The sequence below is a fragment of the Protopterus annectens genome, chromosome 6.part0 (genome assembly GCF_019279795.1).
Source record: "Protopterus annectens isolate FY-2018-M chromosome 6.part0, PAN1.0, whole genome shotgun sequence".
Classification (NCBI taxonomy): Eukaryota; Metazoa; Chordata; order Ceratodontiformes; family Protopteridae; genus Protopterus; species Protopterus annectens.
This window is the reverse complement of record NC_056737.1, coordinates 138,090,576-138,107,488: the sequence shown is the minus strand read 5'-3', so window position 1 is coordinate 138,107,488 and position 16,913 is coordinate 138,090,576. Positions and strand designations below refer to the sequence as shown.

At 38.0% G+C, this 16,913-nt stretch overlaps 1 protein-coding gene across 1 annotated transcript in view; it reads left to right on the top strand.

Moving 5' to 3' along the window:
• PRKD1 (protein kinase D1) overlaps window positions 1-16,913 on the top strand; it is a 1,412,470-nt gene that overhangs the window by 633,113 nt on the left and 762,444 nt on the right. Inside the window, exon 7 of the mRNA XM_044073466.1 lies at window positions 3,412-3,622. Coding sequence (XP_043929401.1) covers window positions 3,412-3,622 — 211 coding nt within the window. The remainder of the gene's footprint in view (window positions 1-3,411; window positions 3,623-16,913) is intronic.

The following is a 16,913-nucleotide window of genomic DNA, read 5'->3' as shown; positions in this document are numbered from 1 at the left end:
TAGCCATTACCATTCTTTGGTGGGGGGGGGGGGGTGGTGGAGTTCAGCTTAATCATTACACAGCCAGCAGCAAATACTAACTAAACACTCTTCCCGACTGATATGTAATAATATATAAAAGCTTTACACTGCATAGCAAAATAAAACTGAAAAACAAATCAAAGAAAATCTGTGAAACATAAATATATACAAAGTGTAAAATTGTAGATGATCAGAAGCAAATACAATAAGTAAAAAAAAAAATTTACTATAGATATCCTATAGAATAAAAACAAAAAGGACATCAAGCAATAGGTTCCCACTGGAATTATGAACATCACGTTTCAAGTCCTTGAAACACCATCACTAATACTGCAATGCTGTGGCTATATAGTTAATCTAAGACTATGAAATCTAAGAGTATTTCCTTTAAAGTACAGAAGTTTAAGACTTGGTATCTATCAGTAGTAAATGCATGGAGGACACAACATTCATCCCACATTAGGAGCTGCAGCCTCCATGTTATACTACCTTTACCACAACATTTCAACGATTCATAAATCCTTGCAGTTTCTTTGTATTATTTATAGTCATAACACCTGCAAATATGGGTTTTACATAATGTAAAAGACAGACTGAGAGAAAAAAATGGATAATGACACATAAGACACTAAGGAAATCCATAGACTAAAGAAAAAAGAAAGACTGAAATCATAGGCTAAGAAAGAAAAATTGAAAAGACAAGGTCAATCTAGAGAAAGTAAAATAACTAAAAAACATTTACAAAAGCTAAAAAGGAAGAAAATTTTCAAAGGAAAACAAAGCAATATAAAATTGTATCTGGGGAAAAAGACAGCAAAGCAATTTACTAAAATAAATGAAGAACAGTTATTTGATAACACAGATATCAAAGAAAAGTACATATCATTTGCAAGACCTACCAGTATTATGGTACAAAAATGACTTCATGCAACATAGTTCAGCAGGATAGAATGATCTCCTTTACTGTAACAGAATGCACGCATGTGGGAGACTAAGCAATCAAGGTTTTATCTCCCTGGACACAAGACGCTTCATCCTTATATATTATTATTGCATCTTGGTGGAATATTTTGTAGCTATTAAACTATAGTGACTGACCAATTACAACTGACCACCTTTATATTATTTTTCTTACTAAGAAACAGTTGACCCCCTGTCTGTGCCTTTCCATATTAGGCACAAGTTCTGATCTTCCTCACTGGAACTTTCTATGCTGGCACTATCTGTGTTGGTAGGAAATATATCATCATAACAGATTTATAATCATCAAAATCCACCTTGAAACAAGATGGAATACAGAAAGGGAAAATATCACATAAACCCAGAATATTTTTCCCATTTTTACTGTTCTGCCTTTACACCAGCTACCAGGAAAAGACTAAAACTGCATTGCAATGACCTATGAAATAAATAGTTGAACTGTTGTATCAAATAACTGTTAATTATGCAAGGAAGAGTTTGAAAAAAGGGTACCTCTGCTGTAGGCAATAGGATGTCCTCATATGCTTTATAGCAATCAGAAAGTATTTCTTGAAGAAGCTGAAAAAATTATGAATATGCTTGTTGGGAGAGGCTCTTCTCAAGAAGTTTTATTAAGAGCCCAGTACATGGATTCTATAATTACCAGAGATTATCTTCTTAAGAAAAGAAATGACAAAATATGAGTAAAAATATTTCAAGTTATGATGGCAAGTCTTTAGACAGCAGAAAATATAAATATTTTGTTACCACATAGTATTGTTTCTAATGAACTTGTGCCTTTATTAAACACAATGCTGTCCCTTTCTACACAGAGAAGAACAGCTATCTAAAGTACTACATGTTTATCTGCATATTCATAAAAAAGAAACAAAACTGACATGCTTGAATATGTAGTTCCTATATTTACCATTGACTGGAAGACATGTATCAAAAGCTTGTATCTGTAAGTACTGTCAAATAATGTTAATCACCTTACTTAGGGTAATGGTATAACATCCAAAGCAAAAAAATAAAGTTACTCGGGATTCTGAGCAGGTTGTTGTATCTGTTCTCAGATGTCCTTGCAATCTTTATTATATTGCAGAAACCAAGAGGAAGTATAAAGTTAGCTTGCAAGAGCATTTGAGATCTATTAGAATAATTAATCATAGGGATGTTGAAATATAGGATATTGTGGTGGGGACTTATCCCCCCTAAAAATATAATTTTTCTTATTTTATTGCTTTAGTTTAACATAAAGGTTTTGAATATTTTGTTTAATTCAATTACCATTTAAAAGTTGGCCTTTTGATTGTCAGCTTTCTAAGTATGAAATTCAGAAGACAAACTTTAAAATGAAAATGTCAACTAGGACATTTGTGATGCATCTGCCATGTGTTGCCCATGCTTTTCTTGTTTTCTAATGTCTGTACATGTTTCATCACCATGATTATGATCATCTTATCAGTAATAAACTAAACATCCTTACACTACTAGACTGTAGAGGAAAATGTATACATATAGCAAGCACTGGTTAAATCAGGCTAGGAAGAAATGTTTGAATTATAACAAATCACAGCTAAGGTGCAAAGCAAAATTGTAACAAATTAAATGAGTAATCCAATGACGTCTGAAAAAATCTTGACAGGAAGTAACTCTAAAACAAATAATTTGCATATGTGGCATCATTGAATGTCCTTCCCCACCCTAAATTAAAGTAAGTAACAATGAGCTCATCATTTCAGTAAGGAAAATAATCTGATAATGCATTGCCAGCCTAGTGCAAAACAATTGATTGCATTAAGAGATTTATGAGAATATCAGTACACAAAAACACAAATACAAATCAAATTCTTCACTTTGCAGAAATGTCTATGTACATCATCTTCATTGAACAGTATGTACCTTAATTCATCTAAACACACACACAGACTCATATACATGCACAGATATACTTACCCTCACACACACACAGTGAAAAACATGTAAGGACAATAGTCACCTTTAATAAAATGTAAAAGATTATGACAAAATCACGTGCACAATTATCAATGTCATTGGCTGACTTTTTAACTAAGTGTGAGTTGCCCAACAGCACTTTATTGAATTACCATGTTGTAACAAATGCAGCATTTTGTATTATAGAATCAAAATGAGTTTGAAGTCAGGTTACAAATTAAACACTTTGTTTTCATTCCTATTTCTATTTGTGTACAAAAAGTATTCCATCATTCTGCATTTAAAAATGTAGGCTGAATAATACTGGGCTGTAAACAAGATTTTCTTGTAGTGTTTTTATAAACTGCATCTAAGGAGTTTGATAGAAGCAATACAGTAAAATATCTGAATAAATCTGTGAATTATGTGCTTACTTTTTCATGTTCCAGAATATAGTTGTAGTGAGTGAATGTGTATGTTATTTTAATTCAGCAGAAGACATCATCTGATCTATTTACTGGAAGAGAAAGGAGGTCAAACTCTCAGTCTTATATTGGACGTCCAATTGAACTAGACAAGATTTTGCTTTCAAAAGTTAAATTGCCACATACCTTTGTGATTCACTCCTATACTCGTCCAACTCTGTGTCAGTACTGCAAGAAACTTCTTAAGGGTCTGTTTCGACAAGGCTTGCAATGCAAAGGTAAGGAAGAAAGAAAAGTATTAATAAATTAGATGTAACTGTTCAAGGTATTTCTACTTGAAATGGCTGTTATTTTAGTCACTGATGATTGCTAATTACTGTCATGTAAATGGCATGTATATTCATTAGCAAGCCTAGGTTTAAAGAAGTATTCTATAAAATTAAATAGTATGTCTTTGTTGAAATGCTGTTAAACTGGCAATAAAATTAAACAGTCTTTACAATAATGCTGAAATCTGTTCTATTTGAAAATAGTGAACATGTTTCACATCTACCACATTTTCAAACAGCCACACATAAAATGTGAACAAAAACCTTGTAAGTTAGTAAAACCTGTGTGTGTTCATTGTAAAAATAAATGTTAAAAGGCTGGCTGTTCACAAAAAGCTGAATATACTAGAATATAAGAAAGCAGAAATAATATTTTCAGGTGAGTAGGTAATAATTCTTAAGTTCATTTTTGGAAAATCCATACTTTGCAGAGCATGCACAGAATATTTCTTATTCCAGATAGACTAAGCAAGATTGTGAATGAATCAGGAGAAAAAATGTTGGAGATGTTCACCTGTGAGTGAGGGGAGCTTTGAGAAGCCTATCTGTCCCTGGAGGAGTGGTTTCAGCACAAAAATTAATAGTTTATTGGCCATTTTGGGCTAATTTCTATCTCTTTCTTTTCCCTGCTATAAATACCGTATTTGCCCGGTTTTGCATGCCGGGCAGCGCCAGTTAGCTAGGGTAAAACTTTTCCCGGTTCCACAAAGTCTCCTCTTCAATTTTTCCCTTGGAACTAGACAAACTTTCAACTTAAGCACTCAAGCCATTCATTCCTCAGCCCGGCACTTGCTCAAAACTTATAGCAAGCACTTATAAACCCAAGCACTAGACCCTCCTGTACTTTACAGAAGGACAAGGCTCTCTATTCGACCTTATCAACCATCCAGTAAAACAGTTCACTGTACCTATCCAGGCATGTCCAAAGGGCAGTTTCAGGTGTACTCTCCAGTCCAACTGGTGAATCTGGGCATTTTGAGGCAATGTTACAACTGCCTCATGTACATAGACAACCCCCTCCTCCTACCACCAAACACTAATACATGTAAAATAAATAAATAAAATGTGAGATATGCAGTTATACAGCCATACTAGAGGCTAAGCTCTCTCAACCCAAGACTGGATCAGACAGTCAAGAGGAGAAGGGAAATACTTGCATCACACCAACAGTCTTACATAGACCCTTTAAACCTACACTGGCAAAAAACACACATAAATACATGGAAACATACTCGGAGACTCTAAATAAAAATCTGCAAAACCAACAGAGACTTCCAAAGCAAACATCCAAGCAACCTCCACCCCCCCAACACAAACCATGAAACACATACTTCACAAAACCAGTGTGCCATGCAATCACAGCCCTTAAGGCAAAATAACATACCCAACATACTAGTAATAGGTGACCGTATAGTCAGGCACACTGACGTCCCACTCACTAGGCTGAATAAGGAGAAGGTTACTGTTAGCTGCCTGTCAGGTGCCAGGAACTGCCACATAACACAAGCATTCAGGTCACTCCAGAACAAGTACAAATATGACTCTGTCATTGTCCATATTGGTGTGAATGACATGAGCTGTACCTCCCTGGATTACATGAAAAAAGACATGGAAGAGTTCTCTGATCACGTAGCCCAGGCCGGTATGACCCTGACCCTGAGTAGCATCCTGCCCTCACCAAGAATGATACCACAGTATAAAGAAAAATTTCTCTATTTCAACAATTGGCTAAGTTTCTGGTGTCAGTCAAAGGGGATCCAGTGTATGTCTGCCTGGGATAACATGCTCGACAAGCCACGCTGCTTCACTAGAGATGGCTTGCACCTGTCAGCCTTAGGCTTTCGAATACTGGCCATGGCTCTTGCCACCCCATTGTGCCTTTTTTAGGCAAGGCTCAAAAGACAAACCCACTGCCATAAATAGCACAAGTAACAAAAAGCTGAGGGTAATGCTACTCAATGCCAAGTCTAAACCTCAAAATGCACACACTTGAGGCACTCCTCAGTATGGAGAAAATCGATATATGTGCAGTAACAGAAACCTGGTTTAAGGCTCCAGAGAGCACACCAGCACTACCAGGCTACAACTCATACCATACATTTCGGCCACAGAACCCAAACCAAAATACAAAAGGCAGGGGCGTATCCATATTCATCAAGGATACCCACACCTCCAGGTTAGTGGCATAGCACAATGCTTCAGAGATCATCCACGTGCAACTAACAATGGGCAAAACTGCAATTCAAATTGTAGCTTGCTACAGATCACCCACCATGTCCCAGGACCCCCATTCCGCATTTCTGGAAATAATGGGAAACATAAAGGTCCTATCAAACACTCTGATATTGGGTGATTTCAATTACCCAAACATTAACTGGGAGAACTACTCAAGTACTAACTCCCTTGCCCAACTTTTCCTAGAATTTATAAACTCAAACGCCTTGGTTCAACTGGTCAACACTCCCACCAGAGGTGACAACATATTGGACCTGGTCATTACCAACATGGGCAACCGGTGTTCCACACCAGAGGTCAACCCCTCGCTGGTTAGATCTGACCATAAACAAATCACTTTGGATATCCATATTCCGCCCCCACCCCCGGACAAGAAAGCCACCGTGAAAAACTTTTCAAAGGCAAACTTCAAGTTACTTAAGGTCGAGGTGGAAAGTTTCAAAGCTGCCATGCTGAAGGATATCACTGTCCAAGCTGCAAAATCCTTTACTAATGCATTCTATGGGCAGCTACAAGAATGCATGGATCATGTCATCCCAAGCAAAACCAAGACTAACTCCTCCAAGAAAAGGAAACCAGTCTGGTGGACTCCTGCCATAAACAAGTTATACAATAGAAGGAGGAAACTAGTGCAGAAAATAGTAAAATCCCAAGAAGGGAAGGCATCCCTAATCAGTATCAGCAAGAAACTATGATCCCTCATAAAATCATCCAAGGCGAGCTTTGAAAGAAAAATTGCCAAGGACTCCAACGATAACCACAAGGCATTCTTTAGCTATATCAAGAATCTAAGTGGCAATGTTCAGATCTGCTCTGAGTTAGTGCAGAACGGCACAAAACACACTGAACCAACCGATATCACCAGCATCCTGGCAGACAGGCTCAGCGCAAACTTCACCCCCCCTCCCACCCCCAAAAGGGCCCATAACCATACCAGAAAAATGTAGAGTCCCTAAAATCACAGACACTCAGGTTATAACAGTCCTCTCCAAAGCCAAAAACACAGCATCAATGGGACCGGACGATGTCCCAGGCTGTGTCCTAGACAAACTAACCTCTCACCTAAACACATTGTTCAAACTCAACATCTCCACAATCTATATACCCATAGAGTGATGCACAGCAACAGTTATTCCACTCCGCAAAGGTGGAGCCACAGCAGACCCCGGGAACTATCCAGAGCCTGACTAGCTTGGTCTGCAAGGCTATGGAGTGCATCATCATGAAACTCATTAACAGAGACGTTGGGAACCTCCAAACACTAGACCCTACCCAGTTTGGCTTTGTTAAGGGCAAATCATGCCTCCTAAACCTGGTTGACTTCTTTTAGACAGTTACCAAGGGTATAAACGAGGGAAAGGTGGTACACACAGCCTACCTAGACCTCATTAATGCCTTTGACACCATTCCTCATTCTGGTATTATAAACAAGCTCACCAGCCTAAATATAAACCCCTACATCACAAGATGGGTTGCCAACTGGCTCTTGGACAGAACCCACAAGGTGAGAGTTGTGGGAGCTAGGTCCGACTCTAAACCGGTTACAAGTGGCATTCCCCAGGGCTCAGTCCTAGGACCCCTCCTGTTCAGTGTATACTTCTCAGAGGTACAGACATGCACAGGAGGACTATGGCTGACCAAGTTTGCAGACAACTGCAAACTAGGGGCTATAATTGACTCTCCGGCTGACACAGACATCCTCCAAAAGGGTCTCACTGAGACGGATACCTGGTGTCAAAATCATGGCCTCAAGCTAAATGCCAAAAAGTGCATAGTCATCCCCTTTGGAAAAAACAAAGTACCCACAAACTACCACATAGGTGGTAGTCTCCTTAATACAGAAGACGTAATAAGGGATCTGGGGACCCAAGTAGATAGTAATCTCACCTTTGATAATCACATTGCCAAAGTGGTTAGAAAATTCTTTTACGTGGCCCACCTAATCACAAAAGGGTTCGCATCCAGATCAAAAGAGGTCATTGTGCCCCTCTATTCATCACTCATCAGAGCCATCTTAGAGTAGAACACCCCATTTGGGATGTACCTTACAAGACACCTGCATCAGCTGGAAAGACCACAGAAGCACCTCACCAAGAGGATCAATGGCCTCAAACAGATGCCCTATGCAGCTTGACTGAAGAAACTACAGTTGTACTCGGTTGCGTACTGCCTACTCAGAGGTGATCTATGCCTGACATACAAGGCCATGTCCAACCCAGAATTGATGGACATGCTCCACCTACTCAGAGGTGATCTCTGCCTGACATACAAGGCCATGTCCAACCCAGAATTGATGGACATGCTCCACCTCAAGAAAACCTTATCCCCTCAAGCCACACACTCTAGGGATCTAAACCTCACCACAACAATAAATAGGACATGCTGGAGGGATAGATTCCTGTCCCAGAGACTTCCCATGCTTTCGAACAAGATCCCAATCTACATTAGGCAGAGCTCCTCGCTAACACTCTTCAAAAGAAACCTTGACGAGTGGATGGGAAACAGAAAGTTTACCTCGGGGATCATTTCAGTGGCTCTTTTGGACAGAGCACAGGGAACTATTCTAAGGGGGTGACAAAAGCCAACACATTCTGGTTAGGCTTATAAATGCCTTCGGGCAGATAGCCTAGTAACCACCTATGAACCTATGTAGTTTTGAAGGAAAGGCAGACAATAAACATATTTGAATGTGAATATGTCAAACTATGTTGAGAAAATGTGAATTATTTTTTTACAAGCTCTGTACGCTGACAGAATTTTGATTACTAAAGGCATTGTGTGATGTAATATTCCTACTGCAAAATGCATAAATGCTAACTAAATCTTTTTTTGGTTTATTCTTTTGGTAGCAAGCAAGTTATTGCTAGAAATTGGGAACCGAGTAGAAAAATTATTTTGTAGAATTCCTCCATTTGCTACATTTGCTAGTAATTGAAGAAATTGAAGTAAAAAACTCTGAAGTAGCAATAAAAAGATTTTATCAACTGGATTACATTAGCAGAAGAACAAAACCTATACTGCTACTGAAGATATTTGAATCACGTGACAATGACATTTCTCATGGGTATTAAAAATTATATTTTGTATACATAGAAGTTTATTTTCACTGATTTAGAAGGTCATAATTTGGAACAAAATGCAAATTTCTTTCATTTTCTATTAGCTTATATAGTTTAATTGTTAAATGTATTTACTTTTCTTTCATATTTTTAAAATGGTATTATAATAAGCCCCTCATTTTCAATTAACAATGTATATAGATTGTACTAGTTCTCTAAGATTAAATATGTATTGCATTATATTAAGAACCAATAACAAAATTAGGAAAAATGAAAAAGAGAATGAGCAAAACTAGATAAACAAATAATTTTATAGTCTTGCTCACACATAATCTTGCAGTTAAATATACATGGTACAAGAGCATTCTTAACTTTTAAAAATATCTTTATTAAATTAAATCATAATTTAAACAGTAATTAACTTTTGTCCTTGCTGTCACATATTTGAAAAAAAAATGTCTGAAAATTTAAATTGGTTTATTTACTTTTGAAGTGACTAATAATTAATTTTAGTATCATTGCAATCTGATTCCTTTTTTGATTAATTGCTGTAGATGTGTGATGCTTACACATTAAAAAAAATCTTTTTCCCCTAATAATCCCTAACAAGGTTCTCTTCCACCAGTATGGAGTTACTTTTTCTTTAGAGATTTATATCCCATGTGATATAAACATCATTATTTTCTTTAATGCTTTGTGGCTCATGTTTCCAATGCTTCTCAGCTACTTGAATATTGTAATGTTTGCACAATCCATAATGCAGCAGTCTTGCCACATAATTATGCCTTTCAGTTTACAGTTCCTCAGCCATTAGTGAATCACATCCAAGATGTTTTGCAAAACCTGCATTTCTCTGTTTCTCCTATATGTTCAGTAGACTTTGAAAACCAATGTGTACATAGTCCACTGTCCTGGGCTGCCAATATTGACTTTTTATCTTTTAGTTTAAATTCACCTCTCCTTAACAATTTCTGCATCAGATCCTGTTTGATGTGTTGTTGTTCTGGGATTTTTCTGTACTTGCAACTATTTTTATGTCTTTTCCAAATTTCTTACCTTCTCATCTGATCCTTATATCCTTTCTTTTGTTTTTTTTTAGCTCATTCAGTTGCTGTCTTCCATTTCCGCTTGACACTAATATGATTCTGCTAAACTAAGCAGGAAAAGGAGTGTCATCTTAGACTTGTTCTTCTTATGTTTTAAAACTTTCACTGTGTTTGGATCTTGAGAGGTCAGCAGATATGTAAGCAGTCCTACGATTGCAAATCTAGTCATGTAATCAATTCCAAGTAGGCCGATACCTCCTTCAGAATGGGGAATATATAATATTGGTATACACTGATTTTTATAAATCATTTGAGATGTGTTAAGCATTTTTCTTGTTTTCCTGTCCAACTGATCCAATACCCTTTGGGGCCAGTCAATCACCCCAAAACTGTAAGTTAGAACAGGAAGAGCAAATTGGTTTATAGCTTAGACTTTGTTCCTAGATGTCAGGGCTGTTTTCAATATTGATTTTAGTCTTATAAAATCGTCCTTAATAAGTTTTATTTGATACAAATAGCAAAAAAGGCTCCAAAACACGTAAAAGCCTATGCTGGACACACTGTATAACAAATAAAAAACAAAGAACAGCAAGGCTACCATTACCATATGAAAAGTAAAAAAATGCGTGTTTAATAATTCCTGGATAAGCGCTTTCACATTATACAATGCTTCTTAAGATCCAAACAAAGTTAGTTCTAGTTAGTAAGTTTCATTTGCAGTTTGTCATGCTTTATTGTTGATGCTTCATCAATTCCCAAATATTTCTATCCTCCTCTCTGCTCAAGTTCCTTTATATCGCATTCCTGACCCAGATTGATATTTTCTTGGTGCTGCAGCTTTCCTGTTTTAAAGTTGGTTTTGCACACTTAACAAGGCCAGATGAAGTTCTTGTATCCTATGAGAAACTTTTTCCACTTGCAGTTATGCTTTCAGTTCCTCATCTGATGAACTACAAAAAATTTTAAGACATCCACAAAAATAAGATAAGTCTTTATATGTTGTTGTTTTCTGGGAGGCAAATTGTAGTCATGCCCTAATCTGCTAAGTAGACAGCTTAATGGATTAAGGGCAAGACAAAAGAGCAGTTGTGATATGGAGTCACCCGGGAATATTCCCTTTTGAATTTTTATTCCTGGAATAACAATTTCCTCTTTGTCATAGCTTAGCTGCAAAGTCATTTTCCACTGTTTTATGGTCACTATAATGTAATAGTTGAATGTAGGGTATATCTTAAACATTTGTAATAACTCCTTTATGGATAAATTTGGGATGCTATCAATTTTTTTTGTAGTCTATCCATGCCATTCCTAAATTTGTTCACTTTTTAAAAGTCTCCATTGTGACTTTATTTAACAACAAAAGATCCTTTGTTCCATATGACTTTCTTTTGTTACTCTTTTGTTCTATTGTCATGACTGAGTTTTCTTCTAAATGTCCATAAACTCTGTCGGCATCACTTTTAGTGCATAGTTTATACACTGACAGAAGGCAAGTTATTGGTCTATAGATTTTAGGATATCTTGCAGGTTCACACTAAAGAAATATAATTTTTCCTGTTCTTAACTAGGCTGGTGTCTGTTCGGGGTGTGTATACAAATAGTTCTTATTCAGAGCTAAATCTCCATGTAAAGATGTTAATACTTCTAGACAAAAGTTAGGTACTGCATCTGGGCCTGGGATTTTCCATTTAGGAGCTTTTATTAATTTTGTTTCAATTTCTGTGACTGACACCTGATCCCATTTCTTATCCTGTACATTTGAACTTCTTACTGTTTCTTTTACTTCTAGCCATTCAGCATCTTTGTTATGTTCCACAGGATCTTCGTAGATATTTCTCCAAAATGTGTCTATAAAATGTGCTTATTTCTTCTCTTTTTATGGTGTTTCTATTTCTTTTGCTTTGTTTACCAGTTCTGTGTAAAACTTTTTTAGGATCATCAATGAATTGCTTATTTTGTACTTTTCCTTTATATTTATCTACGTATCTTTTTAAGTTTTTCTGCATGTGTGATGTCTTTAGTTTTTAATATGCAATAGTGTATGATACATCCTGGTCTGTTCTGATACTGTGCCTTGCTTTTATCATGTCTATCTTTCTAAGTATTTTTGGTTATCTGTTCCATCTTCTGTACTATTCTGACATTGGCACATCTTGTCTTAATTGCTTTATAGTTTTTTTTATTCGATACTCCCATGAGATATTTGATTTCTTCCCTCCCTTTCTCTTACTGCTCTCTGTTTTTGTGGTAAAACTTCATCTTTTATTAATATAGCTGCTCAGTAATATATTCTCTTTACTTCTGAATTTCCATGAACAATCTTGATTAGTGTTCATTTGTTTTATCAGACTTCTAACATTTTGGATCTTATTGACTTTCTGTAATCTATTTCTTTCACTGATCTTAATATGTCTATCCGTCTCTATTAAACCAAGCCACCCTTCTCTTGGAACATTTTCTTCTAAATTAAGGGCACATTCTTTGTTCTCCATTTACTGCAGGTATTCAACAGAAAGTTCCAGAATATCTTTCTGTGACATATTCTCTTCAGCTTAATTCTGTGTCATACTTTGCACTTTCATATGGAAACTCATTGTCCTGTCACTCCACAACATTGACTGCATCAGAGTTGCCACCATTTTCTGTTCCTTCCCTTGCTGTGCAAGTCCAACTGAACTTTTGTACTGGTTTCCTGTGGAAGGGTCCAAAGTATATGGCAACTGAAAAGATGCTTTCTGCTCCACCAGTTTCCTCAATTTGAGGAGTCATTCTTCTATTATGCTGTGCTATTATCAAAGTGAGAATTTCTACACTAAATCCTTCACTTCGCAGGTAATCCTTAACTTCAGTTTCTATTTCTTTAACTTCTCCATTACTTATCCTCTTTTCTACTTTCTCCCTTTGCTTGCTTATTTTTTGTATTGTAAAATGTTCCATATCTAGATTCATTCGCCTGTATTTCTCTTCAAATATCTCTGGTGATGCTTATTTATATTGGTTAGTTTTGCTTTCTCCTTTGCATAAATATTACACCATATTCAATCTCTTTTTCTTTCCCATGCCCATATTTCTTCTTCAGATGTCTCCTGCTCTTCCTGTGTCTCCTTACTTTGGGGACTCATTGCTCATTCATGCTGTGACATAACCAGTGTTAGACTTTCTGCACTAAATCCTTCACTTCACAGGTATTCCCTAACTTTAGCTTCTATTTGTTTAACTTCTACTTTACTAATCTTCTGATCTACATTCCCCTTTGTGATCTTATTTTTTGTATTGTGAAATTCTCCATACCTGAGTGCCTTTGCCTCTATTTCTCTTAAAATATCTTTAGAGCTGCTTTTTTATATTGTTTAGTTTGGCTTTCTGTTTTGCATGAATATTGCACCATATCTGTTATTTCTTTCTTTCCCATGCCCATATTTCTTTATACTTTTCAAATATCTCTAGATTTTGTTCTTTATATTTTTGCACTTCCTCAGTTGCCTCTTTTTCCAAACAGCCCAAGGTTTCTTGGTCTATATATTATTTCTCACAAATCTGCTGTATTAAAGAACACAAATTTGCATTTGAAGCTTTTGAAAGTTTTTTTTCCGAAAAGGGCAATGTCTTTGCATGGCCGAAAGAACAGAGAGCGAATGCTCCCCAGATGGAAAGAGGTGTTAATACTGTTAAGAATAAAGATCAACAACTTCAACCTACTACATCTGGCTCTAATGAAGCTGTTTTGTTGAGCATTACAGATACTATCCCTTTAAAATCATTGCAACAAGGGATAGAGGCTACTAGTGTGAATACACTGTCAGGTTCGACAACTGAACAAACAGTAAGACCAAAGGTCACTTTAGCCAATAAGGAGATGGCTATAGTGGAACCTGAATCATCCACCAATTGGGCTTGTTCTTTTCTGGTCCTTCCCCTCCCCTTCAACACACGTTCGAAGAGGAGTTTAGAAATGGAGCCAGAAGGAAGGAGATTCAAAAGGAAACCGTCGCTAGGGGAAGGACAAGTGCAGACCCTGAAGAAGATGTGGCAAAACACTTAGTTTATAACATTTCGAGCAGAATATTGGACAAAGATGAAGCCAATGTATTGAATAAGGGCTTGGGCTTCATTCCTGCAGCACAAGTGGATTTACCTTATAATTTAACTAAAATGAAACTTTTTGCTCGCAGTACAGCACTAAAAGTGATATATGGTGTAAGTAATACAAACAATATTGAAGAGAACTTATTTAAGAAGCCTAGCGATGTTCATTGTTTTACCCTACTGCAGTCATCACACTTGGGTTATCCTGCCGTCAGGTGGTCCCGCAGTCAGCCAGAGTTCCAAAGTCTTGGTCCAGCGTCGGTTGCTGTCGCTTCCTCCCTGACTTCAGTGCACCAGGGGTATATAAGAGGCATCCAATGCCATTTTCTTCTGTCTTTCTTGCCACGCGGTGCCCGAAGCAGAAGCAATTTGCAAGTGCCGGTCATCCGACACCTGAGATTTTCGAATTGAATTTCAGTCCGAAGTCTTCAATAAAGCTAAGTACCCCATTGGGGAACCTTTTCTTGCCTCAGTCCGATGTCAGGAAAAACTTAACAATTGCATTTCTCGTGGGAAGCAAATACCTCATAAGGACTTCTATTCTTATTGTATTCCTTGCCTAGGCCCAGACCACGACGTCACAGGTTGTCGGTTTTGTACTAGGTTTAATAAACTAACTATCAAACGCCATTTTGACTTCGCACATTACATTGGTAGGAAATTTAATTGTATCATGCCGTTGGAGCAGCTGATGACCGGCATGCATAAAAAATGCAAGGATAAGGACAGGCAGCCTAGAACCAAGCCAGACTCCAAAGCCTCTGCTGGGTCTGTCGCCGGTTCTCCAGTTTTCAGTCAGGTGCTTACGCAGCCCCTGACGACCGCGGAAATGGAACCCCAGACAGCTTCTGATTCTCAAGTGGAGTGTACTAGGCTATCGCAACCATCTTCATTAGGCCCTTCCGACACCGGAGCAGAAGGTGATCATGGTGCAGTAGAAATGCATTCAGTTTCAGAAGGTGTCTTCAGACTGACTACACTCACCATTAAATCTTAGGCTAAGCTAAAAACTCCATTAAAACCAAAAAAGATTGTACATCAGTCTCCTGTTCAAGGCCCCATGCCTAGGAAACAGATGCTTAAGATGGCTGAAGATTTGATTTCCCTAATCAGGGGTTCCCATCCCCCTCCTGATAAAAGGCCAAGACAAGAGGAGGACTATGCTTCTTCTGACCAGGTTTCCATTTCCTCAGATTCTTCTGAGGAACAGGATTATGCTTTTCCTCCTTATGAAGATTCTGATGCTGAAGACTCCATTCCCTCAGCATCTCCCCCTGAAGACTACTCCTTTGGGGAAACTTTACATACCATGAGGGAACATTTCCACTGGGAAGGCCAGGACTACTCTGATTCTAAGAAAAGGCTCCGAGAGTCTCTTTTACTACCCCAGCACAGACCACTTGCTATCCCTCCAGTTTTAGATATTGTGGATGATGTTTACTTAGAGTCTAGTCTAAATCCAGACTCCCTACCTCCTGCTCCAGCCAAACCAGACAGATACTACAGAGTACCTGACACACACAAATTCCTTTATAAAAGCCCTCTGGCTGACCCAGAAACAATTTACCAGGGTCCCAAAGGGGCTAAAGCTTCTATGGCTAAAAAACCTGTACCCTCTGAAAGGGATTCCAGAGCTTTAGATAGATGGGGAAAGAAGATATACACCTCAGCTACTCTGGCTATGAGAGCATTAAATTGTCAGTTTCACATGCTGAAATATCAGCAATTCCTAATGTCTCAATTAAAACAAAAACTGTGCACACATTCTGAACAGGCTGAATTCAAGGAAATGCAGGATCTGTTGCATACAGCTGAACAGGTGGGCAAACATACTTTACAATGTGGATTTGATTCATTGGAAGCTTCTTGTAGAGCAGCTGTTACTGGGTCTGTCATATGCAGACATGCTTGGTTAAAAGAACAGACCCTACCTGATCATGTTAAAGCAAAATTATTGGATGTACCTTTACAGCAGGATGTCTTATTTGGTGTCAAAGCAGAAGAAGTTTTAAAGAAAATGGAGGATAAGGCAAAGTCTATGCAGATGGTCAAGGATTTTTTACAGGTACAACCCCCTCGTTTCAGCAGAAATTGGCCAACAAAAAACTGGTCCTTTCCAGCTTCTGACAGACCACAGAGGGGAAAATACAGATGCCCAGGGGGCAGAGGTCAGTCACAAGGCCCTTACAAAACTCGCCAACGGGGTGCCACAACCCAGAAAGGAGGTGAAGACAGGCCCCAAGCTAGAAGAAGACAAACACAATGACTCAACCCTCCAACTACCAAGCAAATCTCTCTTGGCAGCTCCCCTTGGGAGGAAAATTAGCACTTTTTACAGACAACTGGCACATCATCACAAAACACAAATGGGTCCTACACATTGTCTCACAAGGATACAGATTCCACTTTCATACCTTACCAAAGATAAAAGGAATGCCAAACCTGCCACCAAATCAATGGGCAGAGGCACAAAAACAAATTGCAGCGCTCATGGACATGAGAGCCATTCAACAGGTACCTACACAGGAGCAAGGACAAGGATTTTACTCAAGACTCTTTCTAGTCCCCAGAAAGGACAAAGCATGGAGACCCATTCTGGATTTTTCAATTCTGAACACCTATCTGCAAGTACCAAAATTCAAGATGCTAACACTACAGCAGCTTCTTCCCATGCTGGGAAAGAAGGCTTGGCGAGTAACATTGGATCTCAAGGAGGTATACCTGCATGTCCCTATCAGACAAAATTGCAGAAGATACCTCCGCTTCATTGCAGGTTCAACCCATTATCAATTCTCTGCACTGACCTTTGGCTTA